Genomic DNA, 12,935 nt, shown 5'->3' on the forward strand with positions numbered 1-12,935 from the left:
GAAGTTTACTGAATAGGGGGAACAGCAGGATCAGATCTGAGCCTTAGGGACTTTATGCTGGAGGTAATGTAGAGGATGGATGGGAGAGAGGGCTGGTGACAGAGAGACCAATTAGGAGGGTATTAGAACAGCTGAAGTTAAGGTGAAGAGTCTGACATACACATCCCATTTACAAAGCAAATGCTGTTGCTATTGGTCAAGGATTATATCCTGGACCCCAGACCCATATAGAGTGGTTCTATTCTGTCACCCAGTTTAAAGCATCCTTGGATTTGGCAAACATCCACTCTACAAGAATTCATTAAGTACTTACTATGTGCAAAGACTGGTCGCTCTAGCCATTCGTTTCCGTTTCCTATTTTTGTTTCCTTTCATAAATTTCTACAGTTCAGTCACCTATCCTTACACGTAAAACACTTTGTAGCTGCAAAGCCCAGCGTACATGTAGGTGATTCCTCTTCTTCTCCTTGGGATAATACTCTCCTCTGAGATGCCTCCAGATGGCTAGTTTCTCCCAAGATCAAGAAACGCCAGGAAGGATTCCACACACTGAGGTACCATGACTTTTTCCAAGGGCAAAAAGTCTAGTCAATCAGCATTTATTAAGCACCAACTATGTGCCGGGCATTGTGCTAAAACACTGAAGATGTGAAGATAAGCAAAAACAGTCCCCCATCCTTTCAGAACTCACAGTCTAATGAGGGACAAATTGGAGATAATCAATGAAGGAAGGGCTCTAAGGGGGTCAGTGAAAACGTCCAGGCCTGAGAGACGGAAGGGCAAGAAGGTCAGGGTTACCAGATCAGCGTGTATGGGGAGAAAGTCAGATAACTAGCAAAGGAGGAAGAAAGGGCCCGGGTTGGAAAGAGCTACAAGAGGCCAACCGAGGCAGCGTAACACGTTCTGCCATTTCCAAATGCCGTCTTGATAGTACTTCGCATTTCGCTGCCTTTACAGCTATGGTAGCACAAACTATTTTCCTAACAAACCACATTGTTGTAATTCCTTTCTCTAAAATTAGGAAACCACATGTTGGATTTCTTCTGGTTCTCCCATTCCTAAAAGAATGTGAAGCCTAATTGTGTTATGATCAGTATTGCATGGTGGTTCACCCACAGATACTTCCTGGATCAGTTCCTGTTCGCCTATTCAGTACCAAGTCCAGGATGTTTCCTTTCGTTGTGGGTTCTAAAATAACATCTTCTAGAAAGCAGTAATTTTCCTTATCAAAAAAACCTCCACATCTCATTCTGGTCCTGCCAAGTTGTGGAGATGAAATCTCCCGGTCCTACCACCCAGCTGCCTCATGCATATCCCCCGCCTCAGAGGACATTCCCAGATCAGTGCCCTGATGGTATAACTGGGAAGTAGGTACTATTGGTGAATGAGAATTTACTTCTTCTGGGCCAAGCAAGCACCCAGTAAGGCTTAGCATTTATTGTTTCCATATGGGCATAGTACCAAATGGAACCCAGGAAGGCTTGATGCATAATGTAAACATCTTAAGTTGTACTGGGAAACCATCGGACACATTAAACACAAAGGTACTTCTATGATAACAAAAAGTACAATATATGGGAAACAAGGAAGAACCAGATAAAGTTCCTTCAAACATCTCAATATTAAAGAGATGAAATGGGAAGGGCTACTATGGGATTAAAAACACTGATGCTGCAGGACAGCTCAATGCACCAAATTTTGAAGTTGTGGAACTGATATACGAGATGAAGATACGTCCAAATCACTTGTACAGGTAGCTCCATATTCTGTCCCGGAGGGCATTTACCAAAGTTATTACTTTTCAACTTTTAACGATCTTATTTTTTAGAATAGTGTGCTTCCTAGGCAGCTAAGTGGTGCAGTGGACAGAGTGAGTCCAAATCCTGCCTCAGGCACTTCCTAGCGATATGACTCTGAACAAGTTGCCTGACCTACCTCAGACTCAGTTTCTTCTTCTGTAATATGGAGGTATTAATAGCACCTGCCTCATAGGGTTGTTGTGAGGATCAAATGAGATAATATATATAAAGCCCTTGACAAACGGTAAAGTAGGCAGCTAAGTGGCACAGTGGATAGAGCACCAGGCCTGGAGTCAGGAAGACTCATCTTCCTGAGTTCAAATGCAGCCTCAGACACTTAGTAGGCGGTGCAGTAGACAAAGTGCCGGACCTGCAATCAGGAGGGCCTGAGTTTAGTAGAGTCTAGATGTAGAGGGCTGAGTTCAAAACCAACCTCAGACACTTACTTGCTGCGTAACCTGGGCAAGTCACTTCACCCTGTTTGCCTCAGTTGCCTCATCTGTAAAATGAGCTAGAGAAGGAAATGGCAAACCATTCCAGTATCTCCGCGAAGAAAACCCCAAATGGGGTCACAAAGAGTCAGACACGACAGACCAGCTTATTAATGTTACTATTATTATTATTATTATTATTATTATTAATCACCCTCAACTCCCCTTTCTTGGGATTATCGCCAGCAGCACAGAATGAGGACCACTTATATTTTTCTCCATTTCACAGGCTGACACAACCAAACGATTCCTCACAGACAAATGCCTTACCTAGGTCATGTCCTCTGATCCTTATAACAACCCTAGGATGGAGGTGTTCTTATGATTCCCCATTTTACAGATTAGGAAATTGAGGCTGAAAAAGGTCAAAGGACTTGCTCAGGGTCACGCTAACAGTAAGAAGGCACTATCCATGATTGTCACCCTCTTTTTTCAGCCTAGAAAAATCTAACAGCTTATGTACCATTAACATAGTCTTCAAGAAACCATGGGCACCTGGATTCCATGATAAAGCATAGGATTAAGACTTTCGTGAAGTATTTAAAGTTTTTAGAAATTTTTAAATTTACATGTGGGATCTCCAGCCCTAAAATTTTTCTATTTATCTCCTATAAACATACTTTTAAAAATATAAAAAGGAAACATCTAATTTTGCCATGATATAGGTTGGTTATCTGAACATTAATCTGCTTGCTGAGTATCCTCCAGATAGAAAACTTTAAATTAATAATAAATGAACTTCTCCATGGACAGTATTTCAGCAGGAAATAAAGAAATCCAAGACAATCTTAAAAGCCTGCAAAAGAAATTTGTGATCTGAATTTTACCCAAATAGGAGACAAATGGCCTTTGTTAAAGAAAAAAAAATAAAATTTAAAAATATTTCACTTTTTTTACACCAAAATAAATTTGTAATACACAATTCCAAAATAATAAGAGAAAATAATGGCTCAGCCCTGGTGATTAGATAGTACAGGCAGCCAGACTCAGCCCTAGCATTGAATGGTAACTCATAGCAACACAGCATCAGAGAAGAGAGTGTAGTACACACAAATAACAATTCGTCTTGCTACCTGGTATTAAGAGAAACAGTATCATAGAAAATCAACTAAAAGCTAATGAGCCTTCAGGAAAATACAATTAAAACTCCACCGAAGGGGTTTGGGGGTTATCTGATTATTGTTCCGTGGATTTTTTTTTTTTCAGTAGATCTCAATGCTATTTTTTAAACTCATGCCTTAGAAAAAGCCTGGCTTTTTATGCATTTCATCTCAGTTCACTGCTGATTTTCAGAACCTCTGCATTCCTCCCACATGATATATAACAGGCTAAAATACACCTAACACGGCTATCTCTTACCGACTGCACTATGCATCTGGCCTCTTCTTTACTGCAGCAGAAAGGGCTGTCGTGTACCTGCACATTAACACTGAAATATAAAAATGTGGATATTAAACAAGGAAAATAATGAATGAAATGACCAAACAAAAGAGACCGACTCCAAAGAGTCTGCATAACTACAAACCTTCCAATGAAGCATGAAATTATAAAGCAGAATAGCTGAGCAGAGTTAAAATTTCAGCATATCTCTTTGAGGCAAGGTTGCAAAGACACTTTATAACATACACGTGTGCCCCATGTTCTAAGTTCTTCAGGAACAGCATTTGAAAAGGGCACTAAACTTGGTCTCCACTCATCTAGTATGTGAAAGGCTCTTTATACAGCGATGCTTTGTCACCATTAATAACTGAAAAAAGGAAACTGGGAATAAACAAGCTTAAATGTAGCACAAGAGATGTACGTGATTTCTAAGGAAGAATTTCCTGACAACCAGAATTGGCTGACATCACGACAGGTTTTCAAAGGAGGCTGCACTGTCTCTCTCCAAATCTGCAGGCTGAGAGCTGAGAATGGTCAGAGGGGAGAACAGATAGCCCCTCCTGGCACAGGCTCCACAACACGCGGAGCTGACGACCTTCACAGAAAACGCTTTAGCACATTCCATGGTCAGTGACAAATGCAATCCTATTGTTTTAACTCAGTGTATTTTATTTACCCATGCACTCATTTATCATGAAGAGGATAATCTTGAATCCAGACGGTAGAGTAACTGTAGCCTTGGTGAGGCACAATTCGGCTGGTTCTGGAGTGGAGGGCCAGCGCACCAAGCCTGCTGCTGTCCCTTCCCCCCCATGTGGCTTTGCCCAGGTCACTTGAACTTCGCTGTGAAACAGAAGAGGCGTGGACGAGACGGTCTTTAAAGCCTATTAAAGGGCTCTAATTCATATGACTCCATGATATGACCAAGTCAACACTCACTTAGGAGCTCTTGCTATGTGTCAGGTACAGAGGAGGTCAAACCAAACGTGCCTGCCCTCGAGCTGCTAACATTCACTTGGGTTAGGATTAGAGTTACTTTTAGAAACCTCCTTCTGTGCATTTAGCATCCTCTAATGCTTCTCACGGGATTTTGCTAATAATAAAGGAAGGCCGTGTTTAGGTAAGTAAATGAATGCTTTGCCATAATCCTGACCACTGCACTTAAACATACTGAAAGTGTCACTACCTAAAAGGACAAAAAAAAGCTAAATTTTGTTTTCTGAAAGAGATTCATTTGTTTGAAAATCTGGTTCCATTTTTTCCCCTAAAAACACTGTTGCAATTATTATCCTCAGATAAAAGTTCACCAGAAGTGAACATACACTTGTCAATTATTCTATATTATTTGTCAAGAAAAGGCTTGATGTCATTATTATAAAAACTGACTGAATGTTGAGATGCTTTTTAAAGAAAAAATATCATAGGCATGTAAGACCTTTAAATAACAGGAGAAGGAGGGTTTATAACCATCATGTGCTGAATAAGAAGACAAGTAATATAAAATATAACTCAATTAGACCACATTCTTACCAATTTATATCTCCTCCATCAGCCTTTTTATGAAGCAAAGCTTTCCAGCATTTGTGGGTAGATTCAATAACTTCAAGAGCAAAATCCTAGGTTAGCAGCAAAAGAGACATTTTGAAATGGACAGTTATTTTTTAAGCAGTGCAATATATTTATTCGAAAGACAAACACATGAGTAATTTCAAAAAGTTTGTTAAAAACTAATTTAGCAGCAAAGTTCATTGTGTACTAATTTTGTAACATTTAAGTCATATCAAATTAAATTCTCTTCTCCTTTTGGAATTTAATTTTTACTAACATTGGCTAGTATTACATAGTTTAATAACTCTGCAATCATGACATTTGCCATAAAGGCACCAGTAGAAGATATTGAATCAAAGAGCACTGGAGCTTACAGAGAATTTCTCATCATTCTTTATTACTCTAAAATAGGAACTTACTTTATTTTTTCTAAAAGTCAAGTAATTTCTATTAAAGGGGTTTTCCATTTTTCAACATCAGTGATTCTGCCACCCTTTCTCCCCTGCTCTCAAAACCTGATATTAAAACCAAGTGAAATTTCTTGGGATGGATTTGGCAGCTCTGTGGTTTTCACAAAAACTGGCACTTGACCTTTCAAAGGAAGTTTTATCAGGTCTATCTATATTGCCCTAACTGAAGGGGAAAGGAGATCTTTCAGTGACACCACTTCAGATGCTCATTACAGCAAACAAAACCCATGCTTCCCTCAGTACACTGGGAAATTTCAGACAAAAAGCTTTCATATGAATTACCAAACTAACCAACTATTGAGAACTGGTCTTGGCATTCACTGGGATTGCCTATTTTTTAAAAGTAGTGAGAATATGGATAAAAGAATAGAAGCCATCTCTGTGATGACCTTAACCGGACAAATTATATTTTTTCCTCAAGTTTTACAGGGTTTGGAGACCACCGTTTTACACAATAATTTATCTGGAACTTAACTTCAAACAACAAAAAACGCAATAAATTCGCATCTAAAATTAGTTCCAATTTTAAAAGTCAACATGCAAATAACACTTTAACAACCTATCAGTTATTCCTACCTCTGTTCTCTTCCTTTATCCATTCGGTCCTAAGTTTCTGTGCATTTTTTCCTTTTGTACACTCATAGTATATAAACATTTTTGAGGTTCTTTTTTTTTTCCCTTGAAGTTATTTCACATAATTGCTTCCCTATTTTTGGTCCTCATACTCGTCATTCTTTATTACATTCCATTTGGTCACACTGATATACCAGTTAGCTCACCCATTACCAAACAATTAGATACTTTTAGTTGTTCCTAGTTTTTTACCATTACAAATAATGCTGATTTAATTATCGTTAAATGGTTCTTCACCAGCCCACTCCCCCACACACACTTTTTTTTGGGATAATGCCATTAGGATACATTCTCAATACTGGGATTATAAGATCAAACGGTATGATTAATTTTGTAAGCTGGAATACTACGAAAAAAGATTCCACAAATCTGCAAATCCATTGACAATGTAGGAGTATGACCATTTCTTTACAATTTGCCCAGCATTTAATTAGTCATTTTTTTATTATTTTGGACAATTTACTAGATACCATGTTATATGGAAGAAGTAGAAAGTAATGCACAAAATTACTGATCTTGCATAACAATTATGCAAACTACACAATTTTTGCCCAAAAGAAATAATGTATTATTGAGCATGTATAAAATTTAGCCTATCCAAAACATGTATGCAGACTGATTTGGCCTGGGGCAAAAAGGGCTTCTTCCAAACAAAGGATTTAAGAAATTACAGGTTGCTTCAATATGAGACAACTTCTATGTCTAGTAATTATTTGTCATATGGTAAAGAATTTTCAAGAGAGGAAATACAGAACAGCAGAAACAATACTGGTTTGGGAGTCAGGAGACATGAGTTTGAGTTCCATCACCAATAGTGACAAGTTGTGTGAATATAGGCAAGACCCTTAACTGATCTGTGTTTCAGTTTTCTCATCTGTAAATTAGAAATGTAATGTTTATACTACTTCACAAGACTGTGAGGAAAGCATTTTATAAGTCCTATGATCCTATCTAACTGTGAATCACTATATAATCTAGGTCTACTTTTAAATGGCTTTTAAAGTACCTCATTTATTTGTTTTTATCTCTATGTACGATTTCATTGTGGTAGGTAACTTCTGATATGGAAATTCCCACTGCCAAGTACCTCTTCCTGATACTTGACCTGTTGTCCCTCACCTCATTTATTAGAGCCCATTGGTACATTAACTAATTTGTACTGGAAAAAAGTCAAATTTATTTCAAGACATTTTCTAAGAAAAAACTTTTCAAGAATTTACTTGCTTTCCCCAGTTATTCTGAACCAGTGAAGATGTGATATATTGCTGGGTCTTTTTCTTATGGGTTATAGCAAAAGAAATAACAATTGAGGCCAGAAAGCTCAATGTTACTTTCATATCTTTATGCTGCTCAATTCAAGTATGGAGGCATAAGGCCTAAGTAGAAAGTTACCTGCAGATTCATGTAGGAAATGAGTGTAACTCCCTTTGCCACACCCAGATTAGCAAATGGAGGGTCTTCCATTTAAGAGGGTATATTCCTGTGCCATGGGAAATTGGTATGGGCAAATCTGGCTAAACATGAACAAATATACTGAAAATTCAAGGAGCAGATTCTCATGACTATGGCAGAGTTTTCTTTCTATGACAGGTTGAAAGAAGGAATGTCATCTCACTTCTCACATATTTTCTATTAGGATTTTTCTTAAAAGTTCCTCTGACAATTCACTAACTAAAATTCTTTGAAATGATTCTTTGAATAAAATGACAATCAAAATATCTGCTTAAATACATATATAACATCAAAATCAAGAACACATCAAAGAGCTTTTTTTGTTCATATCATATGCAGATATTCACATTATTTTAAGAAGCTGCCGTCAGTAAGATGCATTATGAAAAGCATGTCAAAATGTATGCCATCTTTACCTTGTCTTTAAACTCTCCATTAAAAGCAAATTTATTTTCTGGTTTTCCATCAGGCACTTTGTATAATCGGAACCAGTCAAGTGTTGCCTCAAGGTAATTTGGTTTTTGCTTCCGCACATCATCGATATCTGTAAATAACAATAAAAGAAAGTTTTGTTTGAAAAACAACTGTCACTTTTTAAAAATTCAATAAGGTGGAAATCTGGTATGCAGACCTGAGATTGAGGTCGGGTAGATGAATCATCCAGAGACAGGAGAGCAAGGATTCTTGACTTTTTTCAGCCCCTCTACCTCCTGGCTTTCAGTAAATTTGTTCTGTATTGATCAATCAATAATGTATTCCTTATTCAATACGATAGGACATACATTCTAGAGTTTACCATGTATATGTGAACCAACACAGTGCCTGGTGCAGAGGAAACACTTGCCGACTGATATGCAAGTGAGAAATAAAACGAAGACTAATTTTTCACAAAGAAAACTTGAACTTGCAATTTTTTTAATTGACACTAATACTTTTGGACTATTTCAACAGGATAATATAGTTACCTCCCAAGTGTTCCCTACAACACCTTGGCAAGCTACTCATACCCACCAGGGCTATACATACTCCAGTTGGGAACCTGTGAAGTTGGACCACCCTGGAATCACTCAGTGATTAGCATCAGCCAGGGCAGAATAAGACCTTTTGCTAACCTTGGAAGAAGCTCAAGTTTAACAAAGTGGTCCATTTTTCTGTGAAAAGCATACTATGTTTTGTTCTGTTTTCTAGCAGATTGCCTTGGATTTTAATTCTGTCTCTCGAACAAATCCACTTAGTCAATCATTCTGGAAAGGGACTCATCTGGCTACATCTCTCCTCCCCCCTCTTAGTCTCCTCTTCCCCTGCCCCTGGGAAGGACAAGCTTCTCTCTCACTCTCAAACCCTAGCTATAGCCTTGTGTTCTCCTTAATTATAAGCACCACATTATTATCTAAATTCCTAAGACATTGCAGGGGCAGTGGGAGAGATTCGTGGGTCCTGCTGGCCCCCAACAGGGGGCTCCTGGGATCACAGGAGCTAGGCGGAGCATGGATAGCGCTCTGGGCTTGGAGTCAGGAAGACCTAAGTTCAAATCCCGTCTCAGACACTTACGAGCTGGGTGACTGGGCAATTCAGTTATCTGTCTGCCTCAGTTTCCTCAAATGTAAAACGGGGGTAACAGCAGCACCCACCTCACAGGGTTATTGTAACGATCAAATAAGATAATATAATAAAGCACTTAGCATGATGGCTGGCACATAGCAGGTGTTATATAAATGGCTTATTTCCCTTCCCCCCACCACAGAACTGTGAGAACAACTGGCTCCAATCTACAAATAACCAGTTACACTGCAAACAGCATTTAAGGCCTGAAAAGCCACGAAATCTGGCTCAGGCCAAAACGCGAAGCCCAGAAGGCACTTAAGAGTCCTCAGTCTTGTTCACTACGTAGGGCACCGATCCAGGGCAGGTTATTGTGTCCTGTCCATCCACCCTCACGATTCCTCACAAACCAACGGAGACTTTCGTCATATTCCGTCTGATTGGTCAAGGCTCTCTGTTGGGCCACACCCAGCCTCATTCCGGCCCTTAGGTGGTGATAGGGAAGACTTTCTCTGCAAGTCCCCTGGTGCTGAGATGGTTTAATCAGAAGATCCAATGGCTCCAGCATGGAAAGAAGCAGCTCACTGCAAGTAGAGATAATTTCATTCTTTGCACTTGTATTCTCAAGGCCTAAAAGAGTGCCTGGCACATAGTAGGTCTTAATAAATGTTTGCTGATTAATTAATTAAAAAGCCCAACTGAGAGAAAAGAGCTCCCACAAGCAGGAGACCAAAAGAGCCAATAAAGTGCCTCGGTAAACAAATACTTGATTGCTCTGCAAAATGAAGAGGCATGGGTGACATTACTTTATATTATAAGCTCATATGCAAACAATTGGAGACTGGGATGACTGAAGATTAAGAGCAAACCATTGAAAAACAGAGAAAAGAAAACAAGCCTGGAGAAAGTTTACCAGCTATCTGGCCAAACAAGATCAGAATGAGAGCATTTATGGCTGATACTGGAAGGAGCACATTGGATAGAAAATGACACAGCCCTGCCAGTATTTCTAGAGAGATCTGTTCTTATCCTCAACAACAGTGGAACTACCAAACTTAGACTCCAAACCTGGCTCAGGGACTATGGGAAATAGTCAAAAATGTAAGCTACCTCTAATAGGGAAAGACAGCTAAAGACGACTATTTATTCCCACCCACCCCCAAAAAAAGTGTGACTAGGAAGCCATTAGCTAATATCAATTCACAGTCTTATTTTCTCAACTCTATAAACATTTTAAGACAATGGTTTATTTTCATGTTGAGGGTATCCTTTATGAAAACATAAGACAAGAACAAGTAGGCATTAACAGATAATTTTATAAAGCTGATTGCATCTTCACTGTCACAAAGTTAACTGAGAGGCATAGAAAATATGCGATCCTACTGGGTTTTCTGTTTCTGGTCTTTTTTTTTTAAAAAGCCTTTAACTCATTGGATCATAGATTTCAACCATGAAGGAGCATCAGAAGTTATCGAGTACAACCCTTTCATTTTACAGATGAGAAAACTGAGACAAGGAAATAAAGTTAAGTGATTTACCCAGGGTCACACAGCTATTAAGAATCTGAGGCAGGATTTGAACCCAGGTGTTCCTGACTCCAAATCTAGTGCTCTATCCACTAAGGTATGCTGTCTCTCAGTGGAGGCAAAGGGGAATGTCCTCATGCAATGCGTTCCTCAAGGCTATGTTAAGCTCATACAAGTCTCTGCAAGAGATGCAACTGAGATAACTTTGTTCAGTGATCTCTGGAGATTAAACCTGAGAAATAGGAGCTCACAGCCTTACAACTGTCACAAGGGACGCCATAAGCAAAGTAAACACAGAGAATGTCTATCTACTTGTGCCATGCACCCAAGTACAGCAAAGGTCTGAGTCCTGACACTATGGCACTGAAAGTTCATCGGACTCAAAATCATTTAGAAAATCTTTCTTTGCACAAGTTCAAGCAACACTCGCTAATACTAAAATAAGTATTGTTCACTTACTTTAATAAGTGGGAAAAAAAAGTCCACTGCCATTTGACTCTTATCATAGGCTCTATTTCTAGGACTGACTAGCATCCAGCATTTACTGATAACTCCAGAAGGCAGAGGGTATTGATGGTGTCATGGAAACCCTTAGAATCTAGCCCTGTACCTGCCACCTGGACGAGCTTGGGCTTCACTTCACCCCCTCTATGCCTATGTCCTCATTTCACAAAGGAAAGGATTAGACTATCTAAGGTTCCTTTCCAGCTTAATTTTAGAATCCATCCGACCTTAAATTTCTATGACACTACTTATCCATTATGACTTAATGTCGTAACCTTGATGATTCCTGATGTCCTTTGCACCACAGACATAAAGGAAACTGATTAGCTAATGAAGTTGTTGTTGTTTATTCTTTGTTTTTTAAGACGACCAATTATATCACAGGGTGATGTCTTGACTTTCGCTGTGAATTAGATTTAAGTGAGGCAGAGTTGCACAGTTATCAGCCTCACTCTCCCTTCCACAGTCAACGACGTCCCAGCGGCAAGACAAAAGGTGACTGGTGACGGCCCAGGATGCAGCGGATGACTTTTGTGTCTTCGACATCTGACCAAGCTCTAAGTGGCTCACAGCACCTGTTTCAGCTGCCTTCATGGCTGTTGGAACCAATTGTCCTCATCCACCCATTCTGCTGAAGGAAGTCTTTGCATGCTTGGGGTAGACATCCCCTTAACTCACTGACAGATGTGAGGCCTATCAGTTACCCTCAATCTGGTTTAGCCCATCTGCTGAAACAGTTTTACCAGGGTGTGGCTACTACCCACGCCATAGCTTCGTGGAGCCCCAGGTGAGAGTTGGGTGACAGGTGAACATCACAGGTGGACAAGCAGCCCTGAAAAGGGTTCAGCACCAGAGGTGCTCGACTCCCCTGAATACCCCATACGCTCCAGCTGATAAAGTACTGAATGAGCACCCATACCTGAGAGCTAACCATGTAAAATACAGAACTCACCTTCTGAGAAAAACAGAACATTCTTTTTACAGGTATACTTTTGCTTTTAAAATACTGGAAAAAATCATTGAACATTAGAGATGGAAGGGATATCAGCCTCATCTAGTCCAATTCTCTATTTTACAGATGACCTACCCAAGGTCATACCAATGTTTGGTAGAAATGGGACAAAAATCCATTTTATCTATTTCCTAAACCACAACTACCCTGCTTCTCAGAAAATAATGAAACATGGGTCTGCTGACTGAAGGGAAAGGATGACCACTAGATCAAAACATCTTAAGAAAGCAAGTTCTGGGTGCATAACTTTTTTGGCTATATGATTCAATGACTTTCCTATTAATCTACAAATAGTAGAGAAAACAGAAATGGAATTAGGAAAACTCATCCCCTTCAATCAATGATGATCAAAAACATTTCTTTTCTTTTTTTTTTTGCCTGTTCAGTGAGAATTCAAACACCAATAACAAATAATGTAAATGAAAGTGACAGAATCATATTGTGGGAAAGCAGCCTTAAGTGTACAGCATGTAGGAAAAGAAAACTGTCTCCATGTGGATATTTATTACGAAGCACTGTGAACAGAATACCTCAAAACACAGCAGAGAGAAAATTTCACACTGTCAACAAAAGCTGTA

At 39.3% G+C, this 12,935-nt stretch overlaps 1 protein-coding gene across 1 annotated transcript in view; it reads right to left on the reverse strand.

Moving 5' to 3' along the window:
• The window catches only part of PPA2 (pyrophosphatase (inorganic) 2), a 119,645-nt gene that overhangs the window by 15,286 nt on the left and 91,424 nt on the right, over nt 1-12,935 (reverse strand). Inside the window, exons 7-9 of the mRNA XM_027837562.1 lie at nt 8,190-8,317; nt 5,201-5,286; nt 3,650-3,719 (exon numbers count right to left, since the gene is read on the reverse strand). Of these exons, the coding sequence (XP_027693363.1) occupies nt 3,650-3,719; nt 5,201-5,286; nt 8,190-8,317 (284 nt within the window). The remainder of the gene's footprint in view (nt 1-3,649; nt 3,720-5,200; nt 5,287-8,189; nt 8,318-12,935) is intronic.

Source organism: Vombatus ursinus, unplaced genomic scaffold (assembly GCF_900497805.2).
Source record: "Vombatus ursinus unplaced genomic scaffold, bare-nosed wombat genome assembly UNPS02014821.1, whole genome shotgun sequence".
NCBI lineage: Eukaryota > Metazoa > Chordata > Mammalia > Diprotodontia > Vombatidae > Vombatus > Vombatus ursinus.